The following is a 27,093-nucleotide window of genomic DNA, read 5'->3' as shown; positions in this document are numbered from 1 at the left end:
GTAGCGTGGAACTCAATCAGCTCCAGTCTGTTGGCGTCTCTGAGATGTAAAGGGGTGGGACGGCTGGTGTGGGTGCTGGTTAGGGATATCGAGGGGGATGCACCACATAAAACTTCTTTAACAGTACATGGACAAGCAGAGAGAGATGGATTCAAAGTTTCGCTGGGTTTAGAAAACCAACAAGACTCCCTCCAGTGCCTCATGTCTGCACTGCTAAAGGACCAAAAGGCCGATGTCAGCTGGACCATGCAGCACTACTGGACCTCTCTTGTGTCTATCATCCCACACAGAGTGGATTTCCAGGGGTCAGGTCAGCTCCATGATACCTCCCTCTCCGGAAGTGCTCAATACTCTTTCAACACCCGCTCTGCTCAGATGGACATGACTGCTGCCTGGAAACCCTCCCCGTCTTTTAGGGTCATACTGCAGCAAAACATGGCCTCCGCTCGTTTACCAGGGGGGCTCACTGTTAGCATGTCGACCACGGCTAGTCACGTTCAGTTTGAGATGGAAAGTGATGCGTGCTCAGTGCTTCTTCTCCTGGCAAGTCAACACAGGGGAGGAGAGGACAGGAGGACCAGCTGGAATGTTTTGGTCCAGCAGCAATGTGGCCCACTGAAGGTTAGAGAGGAAACAAGAAAACAACAGGAAACTTGTTTCCCAGCAGAGGGAAAGCAAAAAGAAACATCTTCATCCTTGAGATGACTCTTATCTTTCCCTTATATCAAACACATTTCATTGATAATAACACCATTATCTGTAAACAGAAATGGTTGAAAGGAATGATAACCTCAGAGTTTAACTCCTGTGGTGTGCCAGTCCGTCTGTTGTTGCATCTTATATTTTAGTCCAGAGTGATGTATCAATATATATTTGGGGGATTTCAGTGGAATATTATAAAGCTGTTCAAGGAGCTCGTATGCAGTCCCCACAGGATGAACTGCAATAATGTTGCTGATTCCTAAACATTACTGCTAACATTCCACAAAACAATCCAGATTTATCCTGGATTTAAATCTGCTCAATCCACATATCAAAATAAATATCCAAAATTCCCACTGAATCTCAGGAAAACCTCTACAATAACAACCTCTATGGCACATTATGTGAAGGGTATTCGAGTAGAGGCTACCAATCCTGTCAGTCATTTCATTTAATTGATACCAGATGGCTTAATAAGGTGAAAAAGCTGTATACTTTAATATTCATAAGATTTAACACAGCTCTGACTTTACAATTTAAACAGTTTATATGTATTTATACTGTTAATTTGTCTGAAGAAGTAAAAATAATCGAATAAAATATGAATACAAATTAAATCTATTTTTCTTTCTTTTTCTCTGTATAGGCTTTCCTGCCCCCACAGGCCTCAGTCAATGTCTCCATCACTCGTTCTGGCTGTGCCACCAATCTCAGTACTGTTCTCCACTTTGTGCAGGATGAGGGCAAACAGGAAGGAAGTCTTGATCTAAACCTTACTTGTCTCCCGCGCTTTAGTCTAAAAGCGTCTGTCCAGCACTCTATAGAAACAATGCAGACACTGGGATTTCCTTCCCTTGGGACACTAGTTCTGAATGTCTCACCTGCACGTCTGCCTGGTGTGGAGGTTGGCCTGGAACTGGGACGCTGTCATTTCAGGGGTAAATTAGTGAAGAGCCAAGAAACAGAAGGGGACCAGGCTTCTTACACTGTCAATGTCACCAACTACTGTCCTGCTCTCCAGGTAAGCACACACATAGGTTTTGTATCATGCTGCTTATGAAAACCCGAAAAGGTTTCAGAGGTAAATATAGCTGTTATTTATAACTGTGACAGAAACACATCAGTGCTTTCCTCACAGTCAGAAGCAGTGGGATTTCCTACATGATTCACCCCTATTGATTTTAGAAAAAGTCTCTTTGAACTACAGTGTCTGCCTGTTAGAAGGTCAAGCCACAGCTCATTTATCACAAACAGCAGGACAGAAATGGGCCACTGATGATACAGCTGTACTGTACATGATCAACATTTAACCCCATAAGCAGCTCGTAGAGTTTAGTTTATTTTACTTTAGATGCTGTAATGCTATACAATACTATACGGCCGAGATGTGATACGATAGGATGAAAAATGTGACAATGAGATATAATGCGATGTTATGCCATACAATAATATACAATATAATATAATGCAATAGGATATTCTTAAATGTGCCACATTAAAGCAAAAAGAGGGTTCGTAAAATAAGAAACACAAAAAAGTAATATATAAGTAAACATAGGACTTATGATTAAATGAAATGTAAAAAGTAATATATACTATCTAAACAGAATATATACAGCTGGTTATTATAAGGAAGGGATCTATGTATTTTCATATTTTTTTCTTTCATAGGGAACGGTCTTCCCAGTGTCCCTGGATCTCCATGGTCTCCTGTCAGTCTCCTCCTGCCAGCTGAGACTGACCTCTTCTCTGAACGTAGACAACCAAGACCTCACCCTGGACCTGGCGCAGTCCTGCAGGCCTCAGCGTCTCTCTGGGACGCTGGCTCACTCCTTTCCTAAGCTGAGGAGTCAAGGTTTGCCTCGGATGATCTCTATAGAGGCCTCGGCTCCTGAAGGTGCCGGACAGAGCGGAACCCTGTTCATTAAAGCCGGGACATGTCACATTAGAGCCAGTAGAGTCTCAGAGGCCAAAGGACAAGCACAGTGGCTCTGGGCTCTGGAGTCAACGTGCCCGACGTTAGCGGTAGGGTCTCGATGATTATTGTAAAATTTTACATAGATAAAACTGTTACTCGGTTAATCCATCAGTCAGTCAATCAAACACAGTTTTACAAGATCATGAACCCTGATTTTAGGCATCGTTTAAGCACAGGATAAACATTATTATTCAATGAAAGTTTTGATTATGGGATAAAGCATCATTAGTTACATTAACTGCTGCATGGGGTGTCTGCCAATACGTAAGTTTGTGGGTTTTCAGAGACATAAATACATATACTAAACACAGAAGTGCTCCATATATATCACTAATTTAAATGTGCTAATTTCACTTAAAATCGTATTATGAAGAATGACACCCAGTAGACTGTATACCTCCACCGAGGCCCAACAGTCCTCTTCAGAAACCACAGTTGTACACATTCTTAAGTATCAGTTCCCTGAACATGCCTGATTTTTTAAATAAAGAACCATGAATTATAATCTGGGAAATCAATACAAAATAATGCAAAATAGCCTATCTTGCAATAGATTCATAATAAATGAGGTAAAAGTGAAAGTAATCAAATCCAGTCCAATATTAAATGGGTTCTTCCTCAGCCTCTACTGCATTTTTTCACAAATGTATGGATAGACACATGTTTATATATCTGTCCATGCTATACTCTGGCATAGAGTATCAATTAAATCTTTTCATATTCTCTCCTAGAATCTACTGATACGTCAGACGATGTTCAGTGTCTGGTTATGTATTTGCCATCATCAGTCAAATTGATCACAGTCTTCTCATCCTCTCCAGACACAATTGAATGGGTCAGTGAGGCAGGGCCCTGATGGTATCTGGACAGCCACAGTGGACACTGACCTGGAGGGCACAAGGGGTTTCTTGAGGATTAATGCGAGGCCGTGGCCGGAGCTGAGTATAGAGGGTGAGCTCAGTCACAACCTTCCTCCTCTGGCAGGTTTAATTAAGCACAGCAGACTGAGAGTAACCAGCAGGGCAGGGAAACAGAGATATGACACAGAAGGCTTCATTCAGATGGATGACTGTGCTGTTAGTGCCAGTGGAGCTGTGATGTCAAAGTCAGGCCTGCAGGGGTCAGTGGAGTATCACAACAACTGCACAGTGATTAAGGTACAGAAATGACTGATTGAATTCTTTAATCATACACAAAGTATCAACGGTCAAGAGTGATTGACTGTATCATGACCTGGTTCTGTTTCCAGGCGTGGGGCATACCAGACAGGATTCATGCTTCTGGGATGTTGTTTATCTCACCAGCTCTTACTGAGTCCCAGGTCTCCATGGCGATAGATGATGCAGCGTTACAGGCTAAAATGGCTCTTCAGAAAACAAAGGTGAAGTATATTTTAATATGTTCTTTACATTTAAGGGATGTTAATAAATTGCATTTATAGTGCAATAAATATATCTATTACATGTGCTCTGTATCTACTACAAGAACAAGACAATAATGTGTATGATTACAAACCTTGTGGATGTGCTGGACTTAAATAAGCTTCATTTTTTCAGTTTTAAATCTGTTGTCCCTTTAATGCTGTTGTTGTTGTTGTTGTTGCAGGACAAAAAAGAAGCATCACTATATCTAAATCAGACTGTGCCTGTGTTGAAGCAACTCGGTCTCCCAGCAAATGCTGCATTGACAATTAATTCGAGGAGTCACGGAAATGGCTCGTTCTTTTACATATTCAACAGCAGCGCAGGAAATCAAAAGGTTAGAGCAGTAATTGGCAAAAATACACACTCAAACCAAAAAAGTCCAAAGATTAGGACCATAATAATATATTGTATATATAATTTGATGATCCCACCCCAGCTGACATTTCACCTTTGCTGGCTTAAACAGCCAGACAGATGCAAAATGCAGAGACGACTGCCTCCATTTGTGTGGTGCACAATTCAAATTCACTATAACAGCTGCTGCATTAGATGCATGTCTTACAGCTAAGCCAAGAGATGACGGTGTCAAAGACATCCGGAGCAGTGAGAGTGAAGAGTCATTTCAGACACACAGTGAACTATCTGAAGACGCTCGGAGTCCCTGGAAACAACAGCATACAGGTCAGGGGCACAAGTAGAATCTTGTTGTTAACAACTGAGTGACGATTAGATGATTGTTCTCATAATGACTGTGTGCAGGTGGAGCTGGGTTCCTCTGAAGGGAAGGCTTTAACCCTGCAGTCCCAGTTTGGAGGTCAGCATTCAGGACTGAGAGTGAAGATGAAAAGTTTGCCCATGACCAAAGAGATAAGTGGAAGCATGTGGCACAGCTGGTCATGGCTACAGGACAGAGGCCTTCCACTCAATGTAGAGGTAACTGAATGATGTTTCAAACATCCTGTATAATCATCAAATATACTTATTTACACTATTGATTCATTATTGAATGATAATTAATTATATTGATTGATTTTAACTAGTTTAAATATTTCCTGGTTGTTTCTTGGGATTTTTTGTTTCTCCAAGGGTCTCTGTTCCATCCAGGGAGTCTTCTCTCAGTGTCAGTCCAGGGCTCAGCTCACCGTGGACGGACACAAGCTGCTCGCCTCTGGCTTTAACATCAGTGCGGTTGATGGACGTCTGGCCCTGCAGCTCTCCTACTCTCCACTGGCTTCAAATCGAACAAGGCCACGAGTCGGCCTGGGCACTGCACTGACTGCTCAGTTCAAAGGTCAGATCATATTAACAGTTGGCTTAATATGTGTTGTATGTTTTGCCTGAACCTATTTTTAACATTGTTCCCTGAAGTTTAGGATGTCCAAATATTTCTGCTGTAAAAAATAACATGTATATATTTTCGCACGATGGAGTATTAGGGGCCTATTCTAGGGTAAAGAAAACAACTATTTGTACAATTGAGATGAAACACACTAGTGAAAACATCATTAGGATTATTTTATATTCAATTTCTTCTAGTAAATCCTTTTCACCTGAATCTTACACACTGAACCTTGATTTCTTACTATGCAAATGCAATATTAAAGTATGGCCAGCAGGTGTCAACAGTTGACTTCATAAACTACCAAAGCACACTCACTTTTTAAGTAGTTTAGTAAAATACAGAACAAAAGTCGTGCTTATTTTTTTTAATTTTCAAGATTCTCATGATGTGATGAGAGGCTTTTACCTGTGACATCTTTGCTCTGATCCGATGTGCAGGTCCTCTGCGCAGCGCCTCAGTAGACGTCCAGTGTCAAGACTGGAGGCTCCGAGTGATTGGGGATGTCGGCGCCTGGAGGGCGCATGGAGGGTCCAAGGAGGCCAGAGTTACACTTCAACATAACATACTGGGACAAAGCAGTCCTGCTTTACAGGTGAAGATCAAATTCACTCAAATAGTCGTACAGCTTTGTTCCTCTCTGCTAAATATCCCTGTGACTGTTAATGTAGCTCGAAGCCTGGGGAAGACTCACCGGGTCACAGCTGAGGTGCTCCATGGCTGTGAATCCTGAACTCAGCAAATCACTGGCACTCATCATCCAGGGACACCATCTCCCTCATAGGTATGTTGACACACACACACACACACACACACACACACACACACACACACACACACACACTCACTCACTCACTCACTCTCATGCACAAACTTCTCTGAAAGAAAGATGTTCTCATGTCTAGCAAGGACCTGATGGTGAAGGTCGTCCAGAATATCCCCAAGCTATTGGTGTACCTTCCTACTCAGCTCAATGTTCGCTCTCAGGTGGGTTTAATTTATCGGACGCATTCAATCATTAATTTTTTCATTTGTAATGTATTTTGGTTTATAAGCATGACGTTTATCAAATATCACCATCCCTCTCCACTGTCTCCAGCTAAACCAGTCTCAGGCCAGTGTGTCGGCTCTGCTGGAGGTGTTGTCGGGCAGGAGGAGGCTCTGGGCTCTTGGGGAACTGGCAGCAATTGAGAGCGGTTACAGACAGGCCTTGGAGATCAAACACTCTTACCCACAGGTAAATTTAGACAAGCAGCTCCGTGATTCCTTTGTCAAACATCACGATAACTTAAATCAAATAATAAAGATACCTCCACCATATCCATATACATGTTTCCTATAATCCATGACATAGTTAATGTGCATGTGATTTGTCCTTGTTCTGGTAGTGGAAGCCGTTCCCCAGGACTATAGCAGTGAGGACAGTGTATGAAGCCAGAAACTGGAGCTACCAGGTTCAACACAGAGCTTTGTGGGGGAATCAGGAGTTCAGCATGTCTGGTCTCTACTCTGCCCCTCCAGCAGTGGAGTTGGGCAACCAGACGCTGCAGGGTAAACCATTGCAAACCAACTCTGCAGAGCTACACAACCAATGAACAGCTCTTGATTGTGGACTGCTATCCACCTAATCTCAGATTAAAGATGGACACAGATTGTTCATGTCATGTATATTTGTCCTGGATCTTAGTTCAGATCAAATGCATCCCACGCTGGACCAGTTTGGAGGTGACACTGGAGCGCTCCCTGCAGAGCCGACTGGACAGTGTGTCACTGGGCTGGATGAGGCATGGGCGAGTGGAGCAGGTCAGAGTCTACATACGGTGCCACGACCATGATATAATTGAATTACTGTTATTCGGATATGGTCAATAAGGGGCTCAGATTGAGCAATGAAAGAGAGAGAAAAATACTGTACGGCAGAACATATCCCCTGATATGTAAACACATCCCTGACCACATCACTAAGTCGCAGCTGTGATGATTTAACTATCTGAAACGTTTCGTGGAAACGCACCTTTTGCCTCTTTATGAAAAATCCCCCCTTTTTATTAAACGTTAAGTGTGAGCATCTGTTTGGTTTTCTGTTCTGTTTTCTCTGGTCGTGAACCGCAGATCAGAGCTCTCAGCACTTGGAGTCGGTCAGAGGAGATTAACGAGACCAAGCTGGAGCTGAAACAGCCGTTCTCTGTCACTCTGAGCCAGCTGTCGCTCCACACACTGTCCCATGGCTCACAGAGGGAGCAACGCAGCAGCCACCAGGTACAAAAGATGTTCACACATATTTATTTTACAGAGCAGAACCATGTTCCTCATCATTCAACCTAGAAACCAATCTCAGCACTTTCGTTATTTTTTCGTCTTTGTGATCCTTTTTATTAAACAGTCACCAACATTTTTTATATAGATTATCAATTGAAACCTTAATTCTATTAGCTGAAGTGGAACAGGTCCATGTCTCTCTTTTATTTAAACCTCAAAATCCAACATGACTGAAAGTTTTTTTTTGCTAATATTTCTTATATTTGTTGTACACAATGAAGGACTCCAGTCAACAATAGTTTAATGTTGTTTATTTAAATCAAATTACATTGTTATGTATACGTTGCAGTATACACATAAAAAGCTTCATTTTATTTTTAAAAACATCTCAAGGATAAATAGAATAACAGGGACCAATTATGGTCTTTTCGTAAACATTTTGATTCAATTAGATCAAAGAAAGCTGCTTTAAAAATGTCCATATGTTTTATTTTGATCTTTTCACTGATCTACCTTGTTGGGAATAAATTATTTCCTGATGTGCATAATGCATATTACCACATTCTTAATTTGTTATTCATAGACAAGGACATCAAACTAAATATAATGGAGTCCAGTTTATTTCTAAAGCAAATTTAACAAACCACAATTTAGCAAAGTGCTGAACATGAAATAAAAACAGAAAAATACTAGAATAAAATACATTATGATAGTGTCTTATAAAATATGTAAGATAAAAGGCCAAAAAGTGAATAAAAAACACAAATTACAATCGAATTCTGAGAGAAAAAACTTAAATACATTAATGGAGACGTATTTGTGTCTATCAAAGTTAAACCATTAAACAATTCCAAAGTTTCAGAGTGGCAAAAGTAAATGCACAATCACCTTTCAGATAATTTTGTAAATCATTGTTTACAAAGCCTAATCGTGTGTTTTTGTGTGCGTACAGACTCATCTGACATGGGACAGTGCGGTCCCTGTCAATGTCTCCTTCAGCCTGAACAAACAGTGGCAGAACAACTCCAGCAGGGGGCAGGCATGTGCTGTGTTCTCAACACAACAGGTTGGTGGGTCCCTCAGTTTCAAAACTCTCCAAGGATTTTGATGACCATATCGCGTGTGTGTGTGTGACTTAGTTTTAGGAATAGGGTTAGAATTAGGTTAAGGTAGGGGTTAGGGTTAGGCATTTAGTTTTGAGGGTTATGGTAAGGGAATCGGGAATGCATTACGTCAATGAGTGTCCTCACAACTATAGAAAGACAAGTGTGCGTGTGTATGTGTGTTTTTTTATGTGGGTCTGTGTGGTTCAGGTGTTACTGATGTCATGGGGACCTACAACTGTAACGCAGTCACAAGGGGACTTGTCTTCCTTATGAGGACAAATATCAAGCCCCTACTATGTTAATCATTACATTATAAGGTAGAAGACATGTTTTAACATTATGGTATGGGTTAGGTTTCGATTTAGGCAAGGTGTAAGTATGATTAAGTAATAAGTCTGCAGGAAATCAATTTAAGTCAATGCAATGTCCTTCGAATGGAGTCATGACTCTGAGTTTGTGTGTGTGTGTGCGTGTGTGTGTGTGTGTGTGTGCAGATGACGATGTCTTCTGTTAAAGGTTGTGTGTCAGTGGGGCAGGAGGGAAACACATACTCACAGAATGCAGAGCTGCGATGGGACAACAGGAGCATTAGACAAGGCATGAAGTACCAGGTATTCCTCTCAATCATACTTCAGTCCAACATGGAATGTAGGTATGCTGCCTGTCAGTGCATGTCTGGTGTTTGGTATATAAAAGTCTGTTTTTGATGTTTGTAGAAGGGTTCACGGGGAGTGCACAGCCTTCAGGTCAATGTGGGGTTGGAGAAAGTTTCTCCTGGACCCTGTCCCTCACACACACTGCTGGCCAAAGTCCAAACCAACCTCAGGGATCGGCTGGAGCACACAGTGCTGCTGGGCCTCTGCCCCTCCCAACCTGTGAGTCCACACACATCGATGATGCTGACGGACGATAAATAGTTTGTACTTAAAATATGATTCATGGTCTTTCCGTCTGTTTGTCTTGTCACGGACCTGTAACACAATCAAGGCATGCAGGGAGAATCTCCAGGCTGGATGAATGATTTGATGAAGCATTCAATAAACATAACAATGTGTGTGTATGTGTGTGTGTGTGTTTGTGTGTGTGTGTGTATGTGTGTCAGACTCTTTCGTGGTCAGGATCCCACAGAGTGAACTCAGGAGAGGAGCTGTTTTACACACAGTCTCGCCTCTCTGTGACGGGGCGTCCCCACCAGTGCAGCCTCACCCTCTCCCTCATCAACTCCTCCACCACTCAGGGCACCAACATGTCTCTTTACTCTGAGGTAAACAGCTAGAACCCCCTGCCGGTGAATAATCAACAATGACGTGTCTCTGTAAACTTAGTAAAACAGGGCATGTTATGTTTCACTTCTTTTATTGGGTATAATCCATTCATTACATTGTGATAATGGTTTTAAAGTGATTTGGGTTTAAATCTATAAAATGAGAACCTCAATACCTATGTTATATATTTTGTTGACTTTTGGAGTTACAAAATCTAAAATCTTCCCAACACACTGCTAAACAGTTAGCAATATGCCTTTTTTTTTATTGGTGATTCATAATACAACCATACAACCAATACAACCAACCAGACTACCATTGGGTAGATCTTCATCAACAATAGTGGTGAAGACAACAACTCCCGTGATTCTTCACTAGATCATCATCTTCAAACTAGTTTTTTTTTTTATTGAGAGACCCCTAGTGGTCGAAGTTACATGTCCATGTATACATAGCACACTGAACACAGTGGCGGTTTACCCATCCGTCTGTTGGAGAACCAGTTAAAGTTTTAAACCTTTAATACATTTCAGTTGATTCTCACTTCAAGGTTTAGATAGATATAATTCGAATTTGAGTAATGCATGTTTTGGTAGTTTAAAGCAACATAATGGCATTTCTTTGCTTTCTTGTTGGGATGTTTTATCAGTGAGGGTCCTCATAAGTGTACAACAACCAATGGGTGCATGTACTTCACAGTCTAAAATAGGTAACTGGAGTGTGGAAGTGGGAGGAAGCGCCCTTTCGTGGCCCCAGGGGTCCAGTCTCCAGGTGCAGGCCAGTCTGGACGGCGCTGAGAGGATCTGGCTGAACGGGACGGCAGAGGGACGATGTCTTCAGACCACAGCTGGACACACCAACGGTAAATTCTGAATAATCTCTGTAAATTTTGGCAAAAATATTTCAACTGAGATTATGATTAAATCCACTTGCTTCATGTCCAGGTCCAGGCCTCTGTGAAGACGTCACTGTGATGGCGTGTGTGGGAACCAATCACAGTTTGATGGTGGATGTACAGAATAGAGACAGTTGCAGTAAATCTGAAACTCTGGGTCGTGTGTCTGTGGGAACAGCCAATCAGAAGCTGATTCTGAGAGCTAGTGGCTGTTTGGAGAGTCTCACTGCAGTGGAGGTATCACATGATAAAAAAAGTGTCATCCTTTCTGTATCGATACAACATCAAATTATTAAATTATGTATGCTTCTTTTTTCACAACAGGCACGGATTGACTATTTGAGCTCTCAGATGTGGAAAAAACTGTCAGAGAGAATCAGGACGTTGCAGCATCTTCTCACTGAATTCAGACGACAGGTAAACATTACACAACAAAACTAGTTCACTAGCAAGGACCACACCCCAACTTTGTGCGAGTTATGTTGAATTAAAAGTTGATAATGGATGTTGGGGAGAAATTAATGAATGTTGAGTGAAAGGGTCGAGGTGAAGATGCGTCTCATAGGCTGGTCTGGGAGAATGCACTGGTGACCGGGTGGAGGGAGGCCCGGAGTGGGGGTGGGATGTGGGAAAGAAGATGAAGGAGTGTGGGTAAAAATGATGAAGGGATAAGAGAAGAGAGGAAGAACGGATATTGGGAGAGAGGATTAAGGGATGAGGAAAGAGGGATGGAGTGATAAGGGAAGACAGCATAAAGGGATGAGGGAGGTAAGATGAAGGGATGATGGATTGAGGATGAAGGGATGTGGGTGGAGAGAATGAAGGGATGAGGGAAGGAGGATGGTGGGATGTGGCAAGACAGAATAAAGGGATGAGGGTAGGGATGAAGGGGTGCGGGGAGAGAGGAGGAAGGGGATAAGGGTTGTTTCCCTTGTTTGTTTGGTTCTTTTCTCTCTTCTTTTTCTTTTCTTCTATACTTTTACTTTAAGGAAAGGGTGTGTTGAAGAATCGGAGACATTCAGATTGTGATGGGTTGACAGATGATTAGAGGTGTGGTTGTGGTTGAGGTTGAGGTTGAGGTTGAGGTTGAGGTTGAGGTTGAGGTTGAGGTTGAGGTTGAGGTTGAGGTTGAGGTTGAGGTCAGCCATTAAAGTTGTATACGGCTCGAGCTTGGGTATTAATGTGACGTCTGCTTCTCTTCCCATCATTCTCCGCAGTCCAGAGACAGCAAGTTGCTCCACGAGTTGAGCGCCATGCTCCTTGATGTTTCCCAGCGAGCCGAGGGGCTGCTGGGTCAGAGAGACAAAGGTTTGGTGGCTCTGTGGCAGAAGAGCCGCCTTCGTCACGCCGCCACCAACAGCGTTCCTCGCCTCCTGATTCTCCTGCAGCACGCCTCGCAAATGGGACAACAGGAACTGAGAAGTGAGTTCCTGTGACGCACTGTGGGTGTGTATGCACAGTAAATTTAGCTGCAGTATATATAGAGATGCTCTGGTTTTTGAGTCACGGCAGCACAACCAGACTCTGCATTTCCTCATCGGCAGAAATCTAATTTTTTCAAGAAACTCTGAATCATAAACTAATCCTCTCGTCCTGTTCTTCATTATCCAAAGCTTGAGAAATATCTCTTCTGTTACTCATTTCAATAATTTTCTTGATTGGGGAGCCAGGATACTTTGACCCCTGTGCTCCTCATTGATTCGTGTCCTGTTACATTAGGGAAATGAAAAATGTAGTGTTTTGCTGTCAGCTCTTATGTTCGGTCCCTCTGGATGCCTGAAGTGTGAGAAAGCGTTAATTAAAACCCTGTGTTTGTTTTGTGGTACGGCCTCAGGGCCCCTGGCTACTCTGGCAGGTGTGTACCAGGACGTGAACGGCCATCAGCTGGAGACCCTGTGGAGGGAGACTGTTTCGTTGTGTAACGAGAGGCTGGCGGAGGTCGTGGAGGCTCTGCTGGGGAACCCTCAGCTGAGGCCTCTGGCTCATGCGGGTGCCGCCATGTTCAGCGTTGCCCTGGATGTGGTGAGGAACTTGTACATCAGTGCCTTTTTTCAGTTCAACCACAGTTTTATCGGAACTTTGGGTCATTTCGTGTGGGCATGTCTAATTCTCTGTTAACTTGCACACATGTATCACTAATGACTGGGTCTCTGGAATATTCTGGGGATGTGTTGTTCATGCTGAACCCCTCCTTTCGAAGAACCTGGATGAGCTCATGAAATTTGAAGTCGCTGTCCAGAAGAGAATCTGCACGGATGCCTCAAACTCACCGACCTCTAGTAGAGAACCTGAGCGTGAGGAAGTATATACCACCCCCACTTGCCGAGGAAAGACGCCTTTCCTCCACAGCCCGCAGTCTCATTCCGGCCTGACAACACCTCCAACAGTCATGACACACTGGACTGGGATTAGTTTAGCTGGAGACAGAAGAGAGGGACAGTGATATTTGTTATAGTCGTACATATGCTAATAAACTGCACTGCCAATATTGAGCTGAGAGGGGAGGTAGATCAACATAAGAGAACATCTATAACTTAAAGTGTGTGTGTGTGTGTGTGTGTGTGTGTGTGTGTGTGTGTGTGTGTGTGTGTGTGTATGTGTGTGTGTGTGTGTGTGTGTGCGTGTGAGTGTGTGTGTGTGTGTGTGTGTCTGTGCGCGCGTGTGTCTGTGCGCGTGTGGTTCAGGTTTTACTCATGTTGGTGGGACCTAAAACTATTTACAAAATCATATTATAGGAACTTGTCTTCCTTATGGAGACAAAAAGCTAATTCCTAAAAACTTGATTCATTGAACTTTTAAAACTTTTAAGGTGAAGACATGTTTTATGGTTAGGTTAAGAGTAGTTTAGGGTAAGGGTTAGGCAAGTAACTGTGGTTGAATGCAATGATCTCTGAAGTTTGTATTTGTGTGTGTGTGTGTGTGTGTGTGTGTGTGTGTGTGCTGCTGCTGCCTGTCCATGGTTCAGATCTTCGATGCAGCTTATCTCCAGGCAGAATCTTTTCTCAGAGGCTGCCTCTGTGGATTTAAGTGCATCAGCAAGGGAATGATTGTCTGTGATACAGATTATTGCTTGAGCATGTTCAGCATCGGCAGTAGTCAAAACCAGTAGACAGAAAATAATGGCCTTAACAATTCAATCAGACGTTGCTAGTGTTTCACCAGCAGGAGTGCGCCACTAAATCTTCAAGTTCATGCAGATCTACAACCCCTGTTTTATCTTATTTAGATGCCAGTGATTAGGTTTGTATGGTGAGACTTGTGATCGAGCAGCCTATATGTCAGGGTAAGGGTTAAAGTTGCATTGTGTAGAATTTAGTGACATAAAATGGTGAAGTTGCATGTTGCAGTTGAATACCCCTCACCTCATCCTCCCCTTCCAAACATGAAAGAGAACCTGTTCTGACCTTCTGTTTTCTAAAAAACTCAAAGGGTGTTTACTTTGTCCAGTCTGGGCTACTACAACAAACATGGCACCCTCACGGAGAGGAGCCCCCTGATGTAAATATGAAGTAATTCAATATAAAGGGCCTATTCTAGGGTAAATACAACAACAATTTGTATAATTTAGATGAAACACACTCATGAAAATATCACAAGGATTATTTTATATTAAATTTCTGTCAACAGATCCCTTTCACCTAAATCTTTCACACTGGATCTTTAAATCAGAAAAAGACTGCCACTGCCACAACCAAACCACACAATTACTTTGGTTGTTTTGCAGTCTGTCCTCAGAGGTATTAGCAGAGATATTTCCAACACAGCTTTTTGAGCTACTGGCCTTGAGTGTATGCCTCCAGAAGGGTAACGTACATGTTCCTTCACCTGCCTCACGCAGATTAGGTGATAATGGGGTTAGAGAGAAAGATTGCTTCCTTACAGGGTAGAGGGAAAGCAGTGGGGGCATGGTAAGTGCACTTTGAATATACAGTTTAATAAGGACTTCCTAAAATGACCGAAATCCTCTGCGAAATGTTTTATTTGAAATGTATTTAGCAAAAATTGTTTGGTTCATTTCCATCCATTAACATCGATAGAGCTGGGTTATGACCTATACTGCAACCAGTCACCAGTGGGCAATCAAGACGCCTTGGCTTCACTTTTGGGAAGCTGTCACGTCTTCCATCTTTATCCCAACAGATGCACTAGAGCTCTTTAGTCAAGCATTAGCTGCCCATCATTCATGACCTGTCTTCTGAGATGGAGAGAAGCTTCAGTGCATTTAAACACTTGAAGACCTGGCTTCACTCTTCGGTTACATAATCGTCAACTTCAAACACGTGGTGAGGACCCCATGCCGCCAGAGTAAACAACCCCTATGGATGTAACTATCCAGGTTTCTAATCATATTCCAAATACGATCCGATCCAGCATGAGATTAAACTTAAAAGATTAATATGAATGTAAACGCTGTCATGAATCTGTATTAAATGATGTTTTGTGTGAATCAGGCAGGACAGCACACCTATCACTGGATGGAGACCAGGATGGCCACGGCTCTGTCTGGAGTCAGGAAACGTCTGGCCTCTGTCTACAAACTCTCCCCCAGGTACTATCTGACACCTCTAGAAGGAATTCTTGTTCCTTTCATGAAATCACTTTAACAGGTCAGAGAGGAGATAAATTCCTTCTGTGGAAGTATAGCGATCCCATCTGCCACTGTGTAGCGTACAAAGCAGAGATGAACTAGAGGTTTGTGTGTTTGATGAAAAGGGTCCGAGCAGCACATGAGCAGCTGAGGAGTGGGAAATAAAAAGAAACAGGGTTAATGTGCATATTTATATATTAAGAAACTAATTGAGGCCAATATGTAGAGTTATAACTTTTTTAAAGCCATGATGTGATTTCTCTTCACAGTTAAAACTAGAGAGAGGTGAGTTTTCTGGGTTTAATCAAAGCCAGGAGCAAGGATAACATTTGGGAGTTGTTTCCCCGGTGCCCCAAGTTAATGACTGAGACTGACATCTATAATTTCAAGGTTGCGTGTCTAGGACTCCCCAATTAGTCAGCTAGAAATGAAGAAGGCTTTTGTTTGAAAGGTGAAACGTCCTGAAACTCAAGCAAGTCCAGTAAATCACATGACCGGATGGAAATCTTCACAGACATAGTCAACACATGATATGTAGATATATCAATGTGATGGTTTGAACTGATTTGACCACAAGCCTCAAAGCTCTGCATTTGTTGTTAAATGACCACATGTTAGGCATGAGCTACACAGATGTCAGAAACTGATTCGACGTGAGATGTTTATGAACAAAGCGGTCTTGCTTTTGTTTTTCGTCAGTGAGTGTTCGGTGACTCTGTCCGTGGCGCTGCCTCCTCTCCCCCAGTCGAAGTTACCGCTGGCCGGACTGGTGGAGGTTCTTCTAGAGGAGTGGCTCCTGAGGCCGCTGCAGACCCTCGCCGCCATCAGACCCACCGCCGAGTTTTACCACCTCAAGAGGAAGATCATGGACAGCCCCTTTAAACGTAAAACATACTCACCTTTAAAAAATATATAACAATATGCATGACACAGCTTTAATAAAGGGATTAGTTCCTTTTTTTGGAATATTATGTTATACATATTTTTTATTATCCATTACTTCCTGATCATTTTCTGCGAAGATTCCTGAAAAAATAATTTGAATTACTAGGAATAAATGATTCAGTCAATTTGAAACATTTGATTATTTTAGTTAGAGCTGGATCACAAGGTGAACATGTTGTTTATAAGCGTTCGTTAACTAACTGTAAGAAGGCGTGACTGTTGCCAGGCGGGTTTGTTTAATCAGTCTTAATGACGGCCGAAAGGGACTATGATGATTATCAAGGACCTAAATCTATGTTTTGCTGTCTTTTATCTTTGTCTCCATGTGAATAGACCAAGCTTTGCTGGTTGCGGATCAGTTTGTGATGACGTTTGATGGCCATCTGTATGAGCTGCCACGTTCGCGTCCACTGCTCCTCGCCCAAGACGTTAGCGCTGACCCTTCGTTCACACTGCTGCTTGGCTCAGACTCACAGAGCTTCCTCCTGATAGAGATGAATAACAGCAGCATCAACGTGCAGCACAATGGACAAGTATGTCTTAATGCCGCGGCCAACACTTTTAGGGTTTAGTGTTTTGTATCATCTATAGTCTGATTTCCTGCATGGGGAGAAAAAACTGTTTGATTTCTTATAATCAACATTTATTCTAATCAGTTTTGTAAAAGTACAATTTTAGTGTTTCTCATTATTTTTAGTTTTACTCTTTTTACTTTTTATTATTACAATTTCTTAAATTGGTTTTAATGTAGTACTTTCTAATTTTCCTTAATTTGTGTTATTTGCTTGTTTATGTTTATCTTTTTTTAGATTAACTTTTTACCTTTGACTGCCCTATCATCATAACTAACACTAACCCTGACCCTTTTATTTCTCTAAATCTAAACTAAAACTAAATATTTAATACATTTTTATTCATATTAACATCCTTTGTTTTATCATCCACGTGTAAAGCAATATGTTTTGAATTGCATTTGACTTGTTTTGAAGGTCCTTAAATATAAAACTAAATAAAGGTTTGACTAATTGATTAATTGAAGATGCCACTACCTTTTCGTTTCACAGGTGAGGGCCGACTGCATCCACGCTATAACACACACGTTCCACAGTGATAGTGGAGTGTCGGTCAGAAGAGGCTCAAGCATCGTGCAGGTGGCCAATCGGAACGGAGTGTCAGTATCTTGTGACCCGTCGCTTGAGTTGTGCAGCTTCACTCTAGATGGATGGTTACACGGTAGGGAAGCTATGGACATACCACAGACTCATTTCCTAATTTTAAAAAACACATAAAGCTCTGGGTCATGTGGGTTTATTTTCCACACAGGCACGTCCACTGGTCTGTTAGGAATCAATGACAATGAAGCAGGCAACGATTTCCCTGTACCTGATGGATCTCAAGCTGAAAACCTGGACAGCTTCCTCTATAGTTGGCAGGTGGGTGTCCGTCGGTCTGTCTTCACATGTGTATAACATGTCCGTCTACATTCACACGTGTAGGAGCTCTGTTGACATGAGTATTTGCAGTTTGATCATGTGTTTTCTCTCTTTAGATGAAACCAGAGCGTATCAGGCCTCCAGCTCCAGCAGCCACGAGCCCTGTGAGCTGTGACTCTCTGTTCTCCTCTCCCGACTCTCCACTGAGTTCCTGTTTCAGAGTGGTGAGGAGATAAATTACACACTGCTGACATGTATGAGCAGTGTCTTTCCAGGAATGTGATTAAGGGATGATGTGCAGAGGTGTCTAAAGTATTCCCATTCATTACTCAAGTAGAAGTATAGATACTAGGGTTTAAACCCCCCCCCCAACACACACACACAGGTGCTTAGGGTCTCACGCTGCCCCCAGGGCCAGCGTGTCTCCCGAGGCCGGAGTTGTGTTGGTGTGTCATGCGAGTGCTCTCCCACCTATTTTCCTGTCTCCTCCACTTCGTCTGAGCCCTGTCCACGACCGTGCGGCGCCTCAGTCGTGGATGCTGAGAGGACGGAGGCGCACGCAGCTCTGGCTTTGCTCTCCTCCTTTTCGGAACCCCTTCGGTGCGGTTGTGTGGCTGCCTCGGCCTGGCCGTCATCCCGCGCGTCCGGAGGGAGGAGGGGGATTTAATGTTTTTTTATGTGTGTGTTTTTGACCGATGACAAACCGGAATGAAAACAAGTCAAAATTAAAAAATAATGAGGCTGTTTTAAAAATGTAAGGAGTATAAAGTACAGATTTTTGTGAGAAAGGCGTAGATGTAAAAAGTCGTCTGAAAAATAAATACTCCAGTAAAGTAGAGATACCCAAAATTTTCTACTTAAGTAAGGTAACAAAGTATTTGTACTTTGTTACTTGACACCTCTGGTCATGTGTCATTCCTAGCTCTCGTCACCGGTGAGTTTACCTTGTATGGACATGAGATGTGGAAAACACGTGTGTGGCACCGTGTCCACCATATGTCTCAGACCTTTCTCAGCTTTTAATGGATGTCACAGCCAAGATAAGACATTCTTCAGATGGAGATTATTGGACAAATTGATATGGTAAATTAAGATTACACAGTATGTGTCATGAACTTTGCTTTGGTTGGATGCAACAAAATCAGTCTTATCTAGAATGGCTCTCAGAGAGCACATAAACGCTGCCAAGGCCCGACAGCTCCTTTACAAATCCACATTTAAATGAACTAGAGCTGGATTTTTGTTTGGATCTACACCAAAATGTCATACACTCATTAATATCAGTCCTGTAAACATAATGATATCATTGGTAATGGTTCATATTTTGAGGTTTTATTGGTAATAGGTTTTCTATTTCTAATCCTAAAGATCTGGGAGAAAGTAGGTCACATAGGATAGTTAATATGAGCACCTGTTCACCTTTGAGTGGTTATTTGGAGAGAGGGTGACACTGTAAATACATTTCAGGTAAAATTAGATCATCTAAAATCTTGCATGCATTTGATAGGAAGCTAAATATTCGAGTGTCTCTGCTGCCTGACCTGACCATGAACTTGAGGAGTTAAAGACTAGATATAGTATCTGGCTGTCAATCTAATTTGTTCTCTAAATGAGAAACTGTGTCTCATTTACCATTCCCATACATTGTCCGTAAATGATGGTGGAACTTCATGTTTACAACCATGTTTTCTGTGTCGTCAGGTGGACCCTGCTCAGTTCTTGTCAGTGTGCGAGTCCAGCTCCTCGGGGGCCCCCTGCAGATTAGCATCGGCGTTTGTTCATCTCTGCCAGCAGAACTACATCCCGCTGGAGGTCCCTGTCCAGTGCTGTAAGTTCAACCTTTATGCAGCCAAGATGTTCATGATTAGAGAATGAGGCAGAGTGAAGCTGTGCTCTCATGTTTATATTTCTCAACAAAAATTAAAAATTTTCTAATTTCTTGTATTTCTTCTGTTTCAGTGAAAGTATGAAGGAAGGCGAGGCCTTTGAGAAGCAAGGATGAGTGATTTACCACACAGTTAGCTGCATCAATTGCACTTCTGTCCGTCCTGGGAGAGGGATCCCTCACATGTGGCTCTCTCTGAGGTTTCTACGTATTTTTACCCTGTTAAAAGGGTCTTTAGTAGTTTTTCCTTACTCTTGCTGATGGTTAAGGACAGAGGATGTCACACCCTGTTAAAGCCCTATGAGATGAATTGTTATTTGTGAATATGGGCTATACAAATAAAATTTGATTAATTGATTTGATTAAGCAACACTGACCAATGGTTATGTTACTTTTAAGTATATATTTTTTTATCATGCAATGTCGTACCCTATCGTTTAGTTTCACAATATTTTAAATCCTGTAATGTACACTTTTGTCCTGTCTAAATTATGTAATGTTGAACAATCTAACTATAACAAGTAGATTTTTTATAATCACTGATGCAAACAAACAAACCCTGAAGATATTTCCAATAGTTAAACTCAGTAACTAATCCTAACAGCCGAACTTTGATCACAAAGACATTGACAAATATTATTTTCAGTATGATGATGTGCATTTATTACTTCATTATATTATGCCCTGTATGTTGAATACATGTTCTTATTTGTTTCTGTCGCTCAATTTAATTTGTGCCCTGGAAGATGGGTATGTAGTTGTGTATCTTGGACTTCTGTCTCTGGGTGACACACTCGGCGATCCAGACGATGTTGCGACTCTCCTGCTCCTTCAGTCTGATGTAGGCGTAAAACACTCCAAAGTGGAACTGCTGCAGGAACGCAAGTGTGTTCAGTTTAACCTGAGGAGAGAGGACAGTTGCGGTCACTGAAATTGAATGAACTTGCACTGTATCTCTCAAATCCTTCATATCGTCAGTAAAAATAGCGGAATCAGACTGAGCTTACTTTTAAAATGAATTCAGAGGCCCAATACTAGAGTATGGAAATAATTTGTCTTGCGATATGAAAAGTAAAATTTCAAATTATGTAGCGGTGACTCCAGGCTAATGGAAAACCACTTTCTCGAAAGTTATTAAAGTGATATTACCTCTCGTTCAAAGAATCTGTCCTCCAGAGTCTTAAAATCTGATCCTGGCACAGGGTCATCAAAAATGGTTTTGTAGTCCTACAGAGAGGTTGAGGTTAAAGTTAACCACATGCCCATTAAGTGCAGCAACAACACAGGAGCCCTCGTTAAGATGTGCTCAGACTCACAGGGTAACAGTCGGCCACAGCTTTGACCTGCTCGTGGTGTTCCGCCTTGGCCAGCAGCTGCAGCCCCTCAGGGTGAAGTTTGCCACAAGACGGATACAGAGCGCTCCTGTCAGCGCCACTCAGATCTGTCCCGAAAGAGTTCACTGTGATGATGAAGGCCCGCCTGTCCGCCTCAAACTGCAGCGCACACAGACACATGCACACACACAATTTCAGCCAAACAAATCTTAAATATAGGTAAAACTTCATCATCAGGCCATGTGGTGGAAAATATCACAGTACCTCCAGGACAGGACACATTGTTTCCTTCGTGGCTCCGCCTATTGTTTTGCAGAGTGAGTGGAAAGACTCTAAATACGCCTTCAAAAGAAAGAAGGGTCAGACCTCATACTAGGAAAAACTATGGATTTATGTTTATGGTACATGTGTTAAAACTTTGACCTCAATAAAAGACCATAACTCAAGTTTTTACCAGACAATAGTAAAACACATACTCCACATATCATGTCATCACACACACTAGGCATCATGGTAAGTTGTAGTCACCTTGTACAGTTTGTTTCTCAGGATCTCAGCCTCCATTTCATCCAGGTTGGACTCAGAAACAGCATCCTGGAAAAACTGAGCTGCTCAAACAACACAAGGATCAACAGTTTGATCAGATCAGATCAAAATCACTGCTTGATCGCCATGTTATAGGAACTTTACTGTGTTACCAGGTCACCCAGCAGGCTCCCGCCCCTGTTATTCTCTCATAACACATTGCGTTCACGCACTTTCCAATCAGTAACAGCATAATGCCCCCCCAAACAACTTTGACATAGAGTGATTTTGCAAAGTTTTTTGATGCAAAATCAATTAATTTCACTTAATTCAAATTCAATATGGAGGGAAACAAAATCTGAGCAAATCTTTGCAACATATTTTTTATAAACCCTGACCTGCAAATTCCCGTTATTGCTTATTCAGAGTTGACTTTACAATGCTGACCACTGAGGGAACCAATTGAGAGACCAATATGCTATCACAGTGAATTACCTGTGTTTCAAACAGACTAATGGAAAATTTGCTTTCCTTGAGAGCATTTCTTTTCTCTTCACTGACAGAAACTCAGGCCTGACAACACTGAAAATGGACAGCTTGAAGCTCACTGACCCAAACCCAAGCAATGTTACCATTTATGGCTTTAATAAAGTTGAGTGCTTCAATCACGATAGATAGATGAGCAAGACAAGACCGCATAAATAGGGCAAACAGTGTGAGGATACATTCACATATTGAAGAGAATCTGGATAAATCTTTGTATATTTATTTCATGAATTTAAAGATGAACAGGTGGCTCCAATCAAATATAATTATATGTGCCTTGACCCCCTCTGCGGTTCAAGTCTGAATAGTAATGGTGAATGCTTTACAATCCCCCAGGTGACAAACTGCTGTGGGAGACGGAAAGAAAGCGTCCCTCTGTAAAAGTCCCCAAACCTGAGCTCAGCAGGACAGAGAGGGAAACAAAGGTCACTGAGCTGGGAAAATGTGAATAGAGGAACACACAGGTTTGTGCAGCTACCCTTATTAGGACTTGTGACGGAAATCTGGAGATACAAGAGGCTGGAAACAACAAAGTTATCTATGTGTATTGAATAAAGGGCTTTCTGCAGAAAGGATCAACACACCGAGAGTCCCTAAGGATCTCAGAGTGAAGATGGAGAACAGTGAAATACAAGGGTCTTATATAGGAGGTCAAGGAAGTTTGCCTGAGCCAGTTCAGACTGGTTCTCTAGGGTAGTTTAAGACAGGAACTAAAGCACAGTAACAAATGATTTAAATTCATTTCCATTGGGTTCTTTGGACAGCCAATAAGTAATGGAAAGGTCAAACAGGTCTATAGAAAGGTCATGAAGGTTTCAGGTCATAAACCATTAAGGTCATGGAGTCTTAGACACGTCTGCAAAAAGTTTCAACCACTCTTAGTTTTTTTCCAATACAGACTTCTGTCCATTGTGGACAGCCTAGAAAGCAAATCCCCATACCCTGGGGGTTTGAGCCTCATTAGGACCAGGCTTTGGTCCCCATGAGGTCTGCCGGTCCAGACAAGGTCAGTGTTTGTACTGGGAAAGGTCCTAGTGAGGGTGCAAGAGAAAGAGAGTTTGAGCATATGGCAGTGTGCATGTGAGCTACAACCGTTAATATCAGATAAGCCTTTTAGGGTCATAGATAGGAGGGGGAAAGATGAGTGTTCAGGAGGTTGTTAAAGATGAAGGACGGCCCTGCTCTGATAGCATTCGGTGACTCATTCCACCATCAAGGAATCGGTCTGGTCTGTGGTCACCTCATGTGCAGGAATGGCATTGACCCAAGACAGAGCAAAAGCCCAGTTCAAAGAGATGGGTGCAGACCCAAAGAGAATATATAACTGTAAGATCAAATGGGTTTTATTAATTTCCTTAAACAATACATTTTTTCATTCTAACTATATCTTTTTTTCTTCACAAATAAACCACTCACAAATTGGTGAGGGTAATCTCTATTTACTGATGAATACTGTACATAATTCAGATTGGCATCATTGGGACTAGAAAGGTGAAGATTAGATGAGTCCGTACCTAGTGGTGTGTCCACCAGAATGGCGGTGTAGAGCTCAGTCGGGGTTCGGGCGATGCCCACTGCTGCCATTTGTTCGAAGGCCCCCAGGGGGTGACAGCGCGGGAGGAGCTCGGACACTTCTCTCTGTTTCAGGGCCCCGGTGATCAGCATCACCACGTTGTCGATCATGTAGCTGTAACTACGTCAACACAGAGAACACAGGTTAAGTGAAATAAGCTTTCTTTGAATTTTCGGAAGTGCTTTGTGTCTGTTTAAAACTGAGGCTTTCTGGCACATATGTTGAAATAAATAAATGTGGTCAGTTATCCCTTTGTCATGACTTATTGCAGGTCTACATTCAGTGTGGGGGCATTACGTTATATAGTCGAGGAAGGTGGAGAGAAACGGCAGGGCGTTGGAGCGCAGGCAGCTGAACTCAGTCACCAGGTTCTCCCTCAGCTTGTGGTCCACCAGAGACACTGTCAGATTTTCATCAGACGAGGACAACAACTTCCCGTAGTCTGTACTCTGCAGGTGTAGCTTCATGTCTGGGAGGAGGAGAGGAGAGGAATTCAAATCAGGCCTTTTTTTCCACACTCACTTCAGATCGGGTTCAAGTCACAAACCAGGAAGAGGTGAATCATACGGTAATTCACACCAATGCACACATCGCTATCTTCTGACGGTGAATCAGTAGTGAGTTCTCCATTTGAATCCTGGCTCAGCTGGGGTCTCTCTGTGTGGAGTTTACAGGTTCTTTCTGACTCTGCTCGGCTTACCCCCTCAAAAGACATGCAGATAGGGGTTTGGTTAATTGGAAACTCTAAATTGACTGTAGGTGTGAATATGGGTGTCACTGTATGCTGGTCCTGTGATAGACTGGTGACCTGTCCAAGGATGTGCCCTGCTACTTGCCCAAGGTCAGCCGGGATTGACTACAACCCCAAACCACGACCTTAAGCTTTAGCCTATTTGTAATGGATGGATAGATCAACTTGTCAAACACATTGAAGCTGATGATGACCATGACACGTACATCATACACTTTTTATAGACAAACATATGGTATAGCTGTGTGTTTTCAGTCAATTTCAGTCTCAGTTCAAGATCCATTAGCCTCAGTGTCAATTGTGTTGGAGCATGAACTTACTGCATCTCAAACTAACACCTGATGGTCTTAGTCTTTACGAACTTGCTCTGTCTGTCTCTCTCAGAAAGGAATGCTCGTTTCTTGAGAGGAAAATTCTGATGATCTCCTTGACAAATGAGAGCCACCTGAATAAACCAGTACAGCAAGATGAAACATCTGGCCCAACATGTGGGTCCTCTGCCTTAATTTGGCCCCTGGACTTCCACGTATGGGCTGATTGCGGCTGTAATCCTGTCATCTGACAAGATTATGTCTATGTGTGTGTGTATGTGTGTGTGCAATAGTTGGTCCAGATGTGGAAGTAGCCTCAGACAGTCAGGCTGTAGGTTGTGTTGGAAAGGAGCCGAGGAACTAAGCGAATATTAAGCCAGAATTCGTAAAAACAAGTATTTATCAAACTATAATTGAAAATTAAGAGATCCCTGTACCTCTCTCACTCTCTCTCTCTCTCTCTCTCTCTCTCTCTCTCTCTCTCTCTCTCTCTCTCTCTCTCTCTCTATATATATATATATATGTGCCTAAAAATTAGACTGTGGTAAAAATTCTTACCGTCGAGCGTATCACACTGGGCCAGGTTGTTATAATCAGTCTGAGTCAGGATCCCAGCCTTCATCCCTCGAACCAGACCCTCCAGATATCCATGGTCCACGTTGAAGCTGAATTCTGCCATGATTCCAAATGAGTTGTCAACAAGTCAGGCTGCAGGTTGAGCGACATTTGACTGTGTTTCTCTTTGTTTTTCTCTTATATATACAACAATAGAAACAACTTCTGCATTATTTCTCCCTCTGACTCACATTCATGCTGTTATTTTTCCTTCCTCTTTGGCACCTTGTAAGTCCAGCTCTGTTCAGTATCACCTCACTGTCTTCAACACCAGCATATACATGTTCTTAGGAGACATGCATGGAATTGACTGCATGCAGCCTGCTAATTTTCACAGCAGGTGTTACGCACTTAAAGGTCGGTCACACTTACTCAAAAATTATACAATTTGATAATTGTGAGTCAAAACATGCAAGACATGTGCAAGTGGCCATGAAAGAGGTGTGGGGGGAACTGGGCGTTATGAATACTTCTACAACCTTGTGAAAAAAGAACTGGTCTACTGAGTGCCATTCTAGCTCCCTCTGAACTCTGAACTGGGGTATACGCCATGATAGAAAGCCAGTGACTCTTAGGGTGTATTTACATTTTTCACCCTCTGTAACATCACAGGATGCTGTGATTTTCAGCAATTTTGCGAATTTCTCAAGAACTAATGCAGGCCCACTTAATGGACTGACATCTTTGAGGGTGTATCATTTGGTACAGCTTGATTGAATTTATGGGGGCCGATGGAACTTGGCGGAGGTACGTCCTTTACTGAGAGCAGATTTAGTTCCCAGAACCCAGCTTTGTAGTCCGGGGCGGTGTACCACTTTGTGACATAAGAGCAGTAGCAGCCGTTTGTGGCAGTAGATCAGACGCACACATTCCCCTTCGGTCTCTGAGCCCACACAAGAAAAGTATTGCAGCAAAAATTTTCAATGTGGCGGTCGTTTCAGCAGCATATGCTCAGTGAGCCAGCGCGGTATGGCATTAGGATATGGGTGGTCTGGGGAGACGACCAGTGGAGGCTGGGTGTGGAAAAAGGAGCTGCTGGTTCATTAGAGTTGAGGACATAAGAAAGAACAAGCCTGCCGCTCCCCTGTTCCCTCCTTACATCAAAGAGAAAGACCTTCAAAGTCTTCCAATGCCCAAAGAGGAACATGAATGTGGTCCTCCTCAACATGCTGCATAAAATGGTGTGATTGTGAGCCCGTCGTCATCCGGGACTACAACCACAACAATGGACAACCTTCAAGATTCCAGCTGCTGGCCTACTCTTCCAGAATGTGTCCTCATATGACGCCTTCATGATATGGAAGTAAATCAACAATACCTGGTTTGCTAGAAGCAGAACAACAGGAAGGTTTTAGTAGGTAAATGCTCTTACTCAGTAACGTCTGCAGTACTTGCTGTTCAGGGGCTTGTAATTTTGATCTTTTTTTTTTAATGTGCAGTGTGTGAAATAATCAAGTGTTTCAAAAAAGTCTGTTCTTGATATTTTTGATAAAATGCACAAAAAACACAACTTCTGTTGGTTTCTGCTACTTCCTTCCAAGTCTCTGTCTCCTTACAAAATAATGTAACAACACCTATACAATGAATATACAAATACTAAAACTATTACTAAATCTAAT

At 42.4% G+C, this 27,093-nt stretch overlaps 2 protein-coding genes across 2 annotated transcripts; one reads left to right on the top strand and one right to left on the bottom strand.

The window, feature by feature from the left end:
- Positions 1–9,315: 9,315 nt before the first annotated feature.
- On the top strand, positions 9,316–20,481 carry LOC133967908 (uncharacterized). The gene is made up of 16 exons (XM_062403610.1): positions 9,316–9,419; positions 9,525–9,683; positions 9,911–10,072; positions 10,773–10,935; positions 11,018–11,205; positions 11,293–11,385; positions 12,186–12,390; positions 12,803–12,990; positions 15,420–15,517; positions 16,256–16,440; positions 16,835–17,034; positions 17,566–17,734; positions 17,825–17,934; positions 18,051–18,158; positions 19,636–19,762; positions 19,894–20,481. The coding sequence occupies exons 1-16, from the start codon at positions 9,408–9,410 to the stop codon at positions 19,902–19,904; spliced, it is 2,178 nt and encodes a 725-aa protein (XP_062259594.1). The 5' UTR covers positions 9,316–9,407; the 3' UTR covers positions 19,905–20,481.
- LOC133967910 (V-type proton ATPase subunit d 1-like) lies at positions 20,388–25,566 on the bottom strand. Its single transcript, XM_062403611.1, has 8 exons — positions 25,418–25,566; positions 24,095–24,266; positions 23,739–23,917; positions 21,682–21,761; positions 21,418–21,495; positions 21,136–21,312; positions 20,969–21,046; positions 20,388–20,720 (listed from the first exon to the last, which is right to left on the bottom strand). Exons 1-8 carry the CDS (start codon positions 25,536–25,538, stop codon positions 20,547–20,549), a joined length of 1,059 nt encoding a protein of 352 aa, XP_062259595.1. The 5' UTR covers positions 25,539–25,566; the 3' UTR covers positions 20,388–20,546.
- Positions 25,567–27,093: the final 1,527 nt, after the last annotated feature.

Source organism: Platichthys flesus, chromosome 14 (assembly GCF_949316205.1).
Source record: "Platichthys flesus chromosome 14, fPlaFle2.1, whole genome shotgun sequence".
NCBI lineage: Eukaryota > Metazoa > Chordata > Actinopteri > Pleuronectiformes > Pleuronectidae > Platichthys > Platichthys flesus.
The sequence above is the reverse complement of the archived record's forward strand: the minus strand, read 5'-3'. Positions and strand labels throughout refer to the sequence as shown.

What these genes read in the sequence shown, in the direction of transcription:
- LOC133967910 (XM_062403611.1), bottom strand. Translation starts at nt 25,538, where the DNA reads ATGGCAGAATTCAGCTTCAACGTGGACCATGGATATCTGGAGGGTCTG. An exon ending in TCTGGTGGACACACCACTAG is followed by an intron (nt 21,762 to 23,738) that starts GTACGGACTCAT and finishes TTGTTTGAGCAG; the next exon opens with CTCAGTTTTTCCAGGATGCT. An exon ending in TGAGAAACAAACTGTACAAG is followed by an intron (nt 21,496 to 21,681) that starts GTGACTACAACT and finishes TTTCTTTTGAAG; the next exon opens with GCGTATTTAGAGTCTTTCCA.
- LOC133967908 (XM_062403610.1), top strand. An exon ending in GCCTCTGCCCCTCCCAACCT is followed by an intron (nt 9,684 to 9,910) that starts GTGAGTCCACAC and finishes TATGTGTGTCAG; the next exon opens with ACTCTTTCGTGGTCAGGATC. An exon ending in AGAGTCTCACTGCAGTGGAG is followed by an intron (nt 11,206 to 11,292) that starts GTATCACATGAT and finishes TTTTCACAACAG; the next exon opens with GCACGGATTGACTATTTGAG.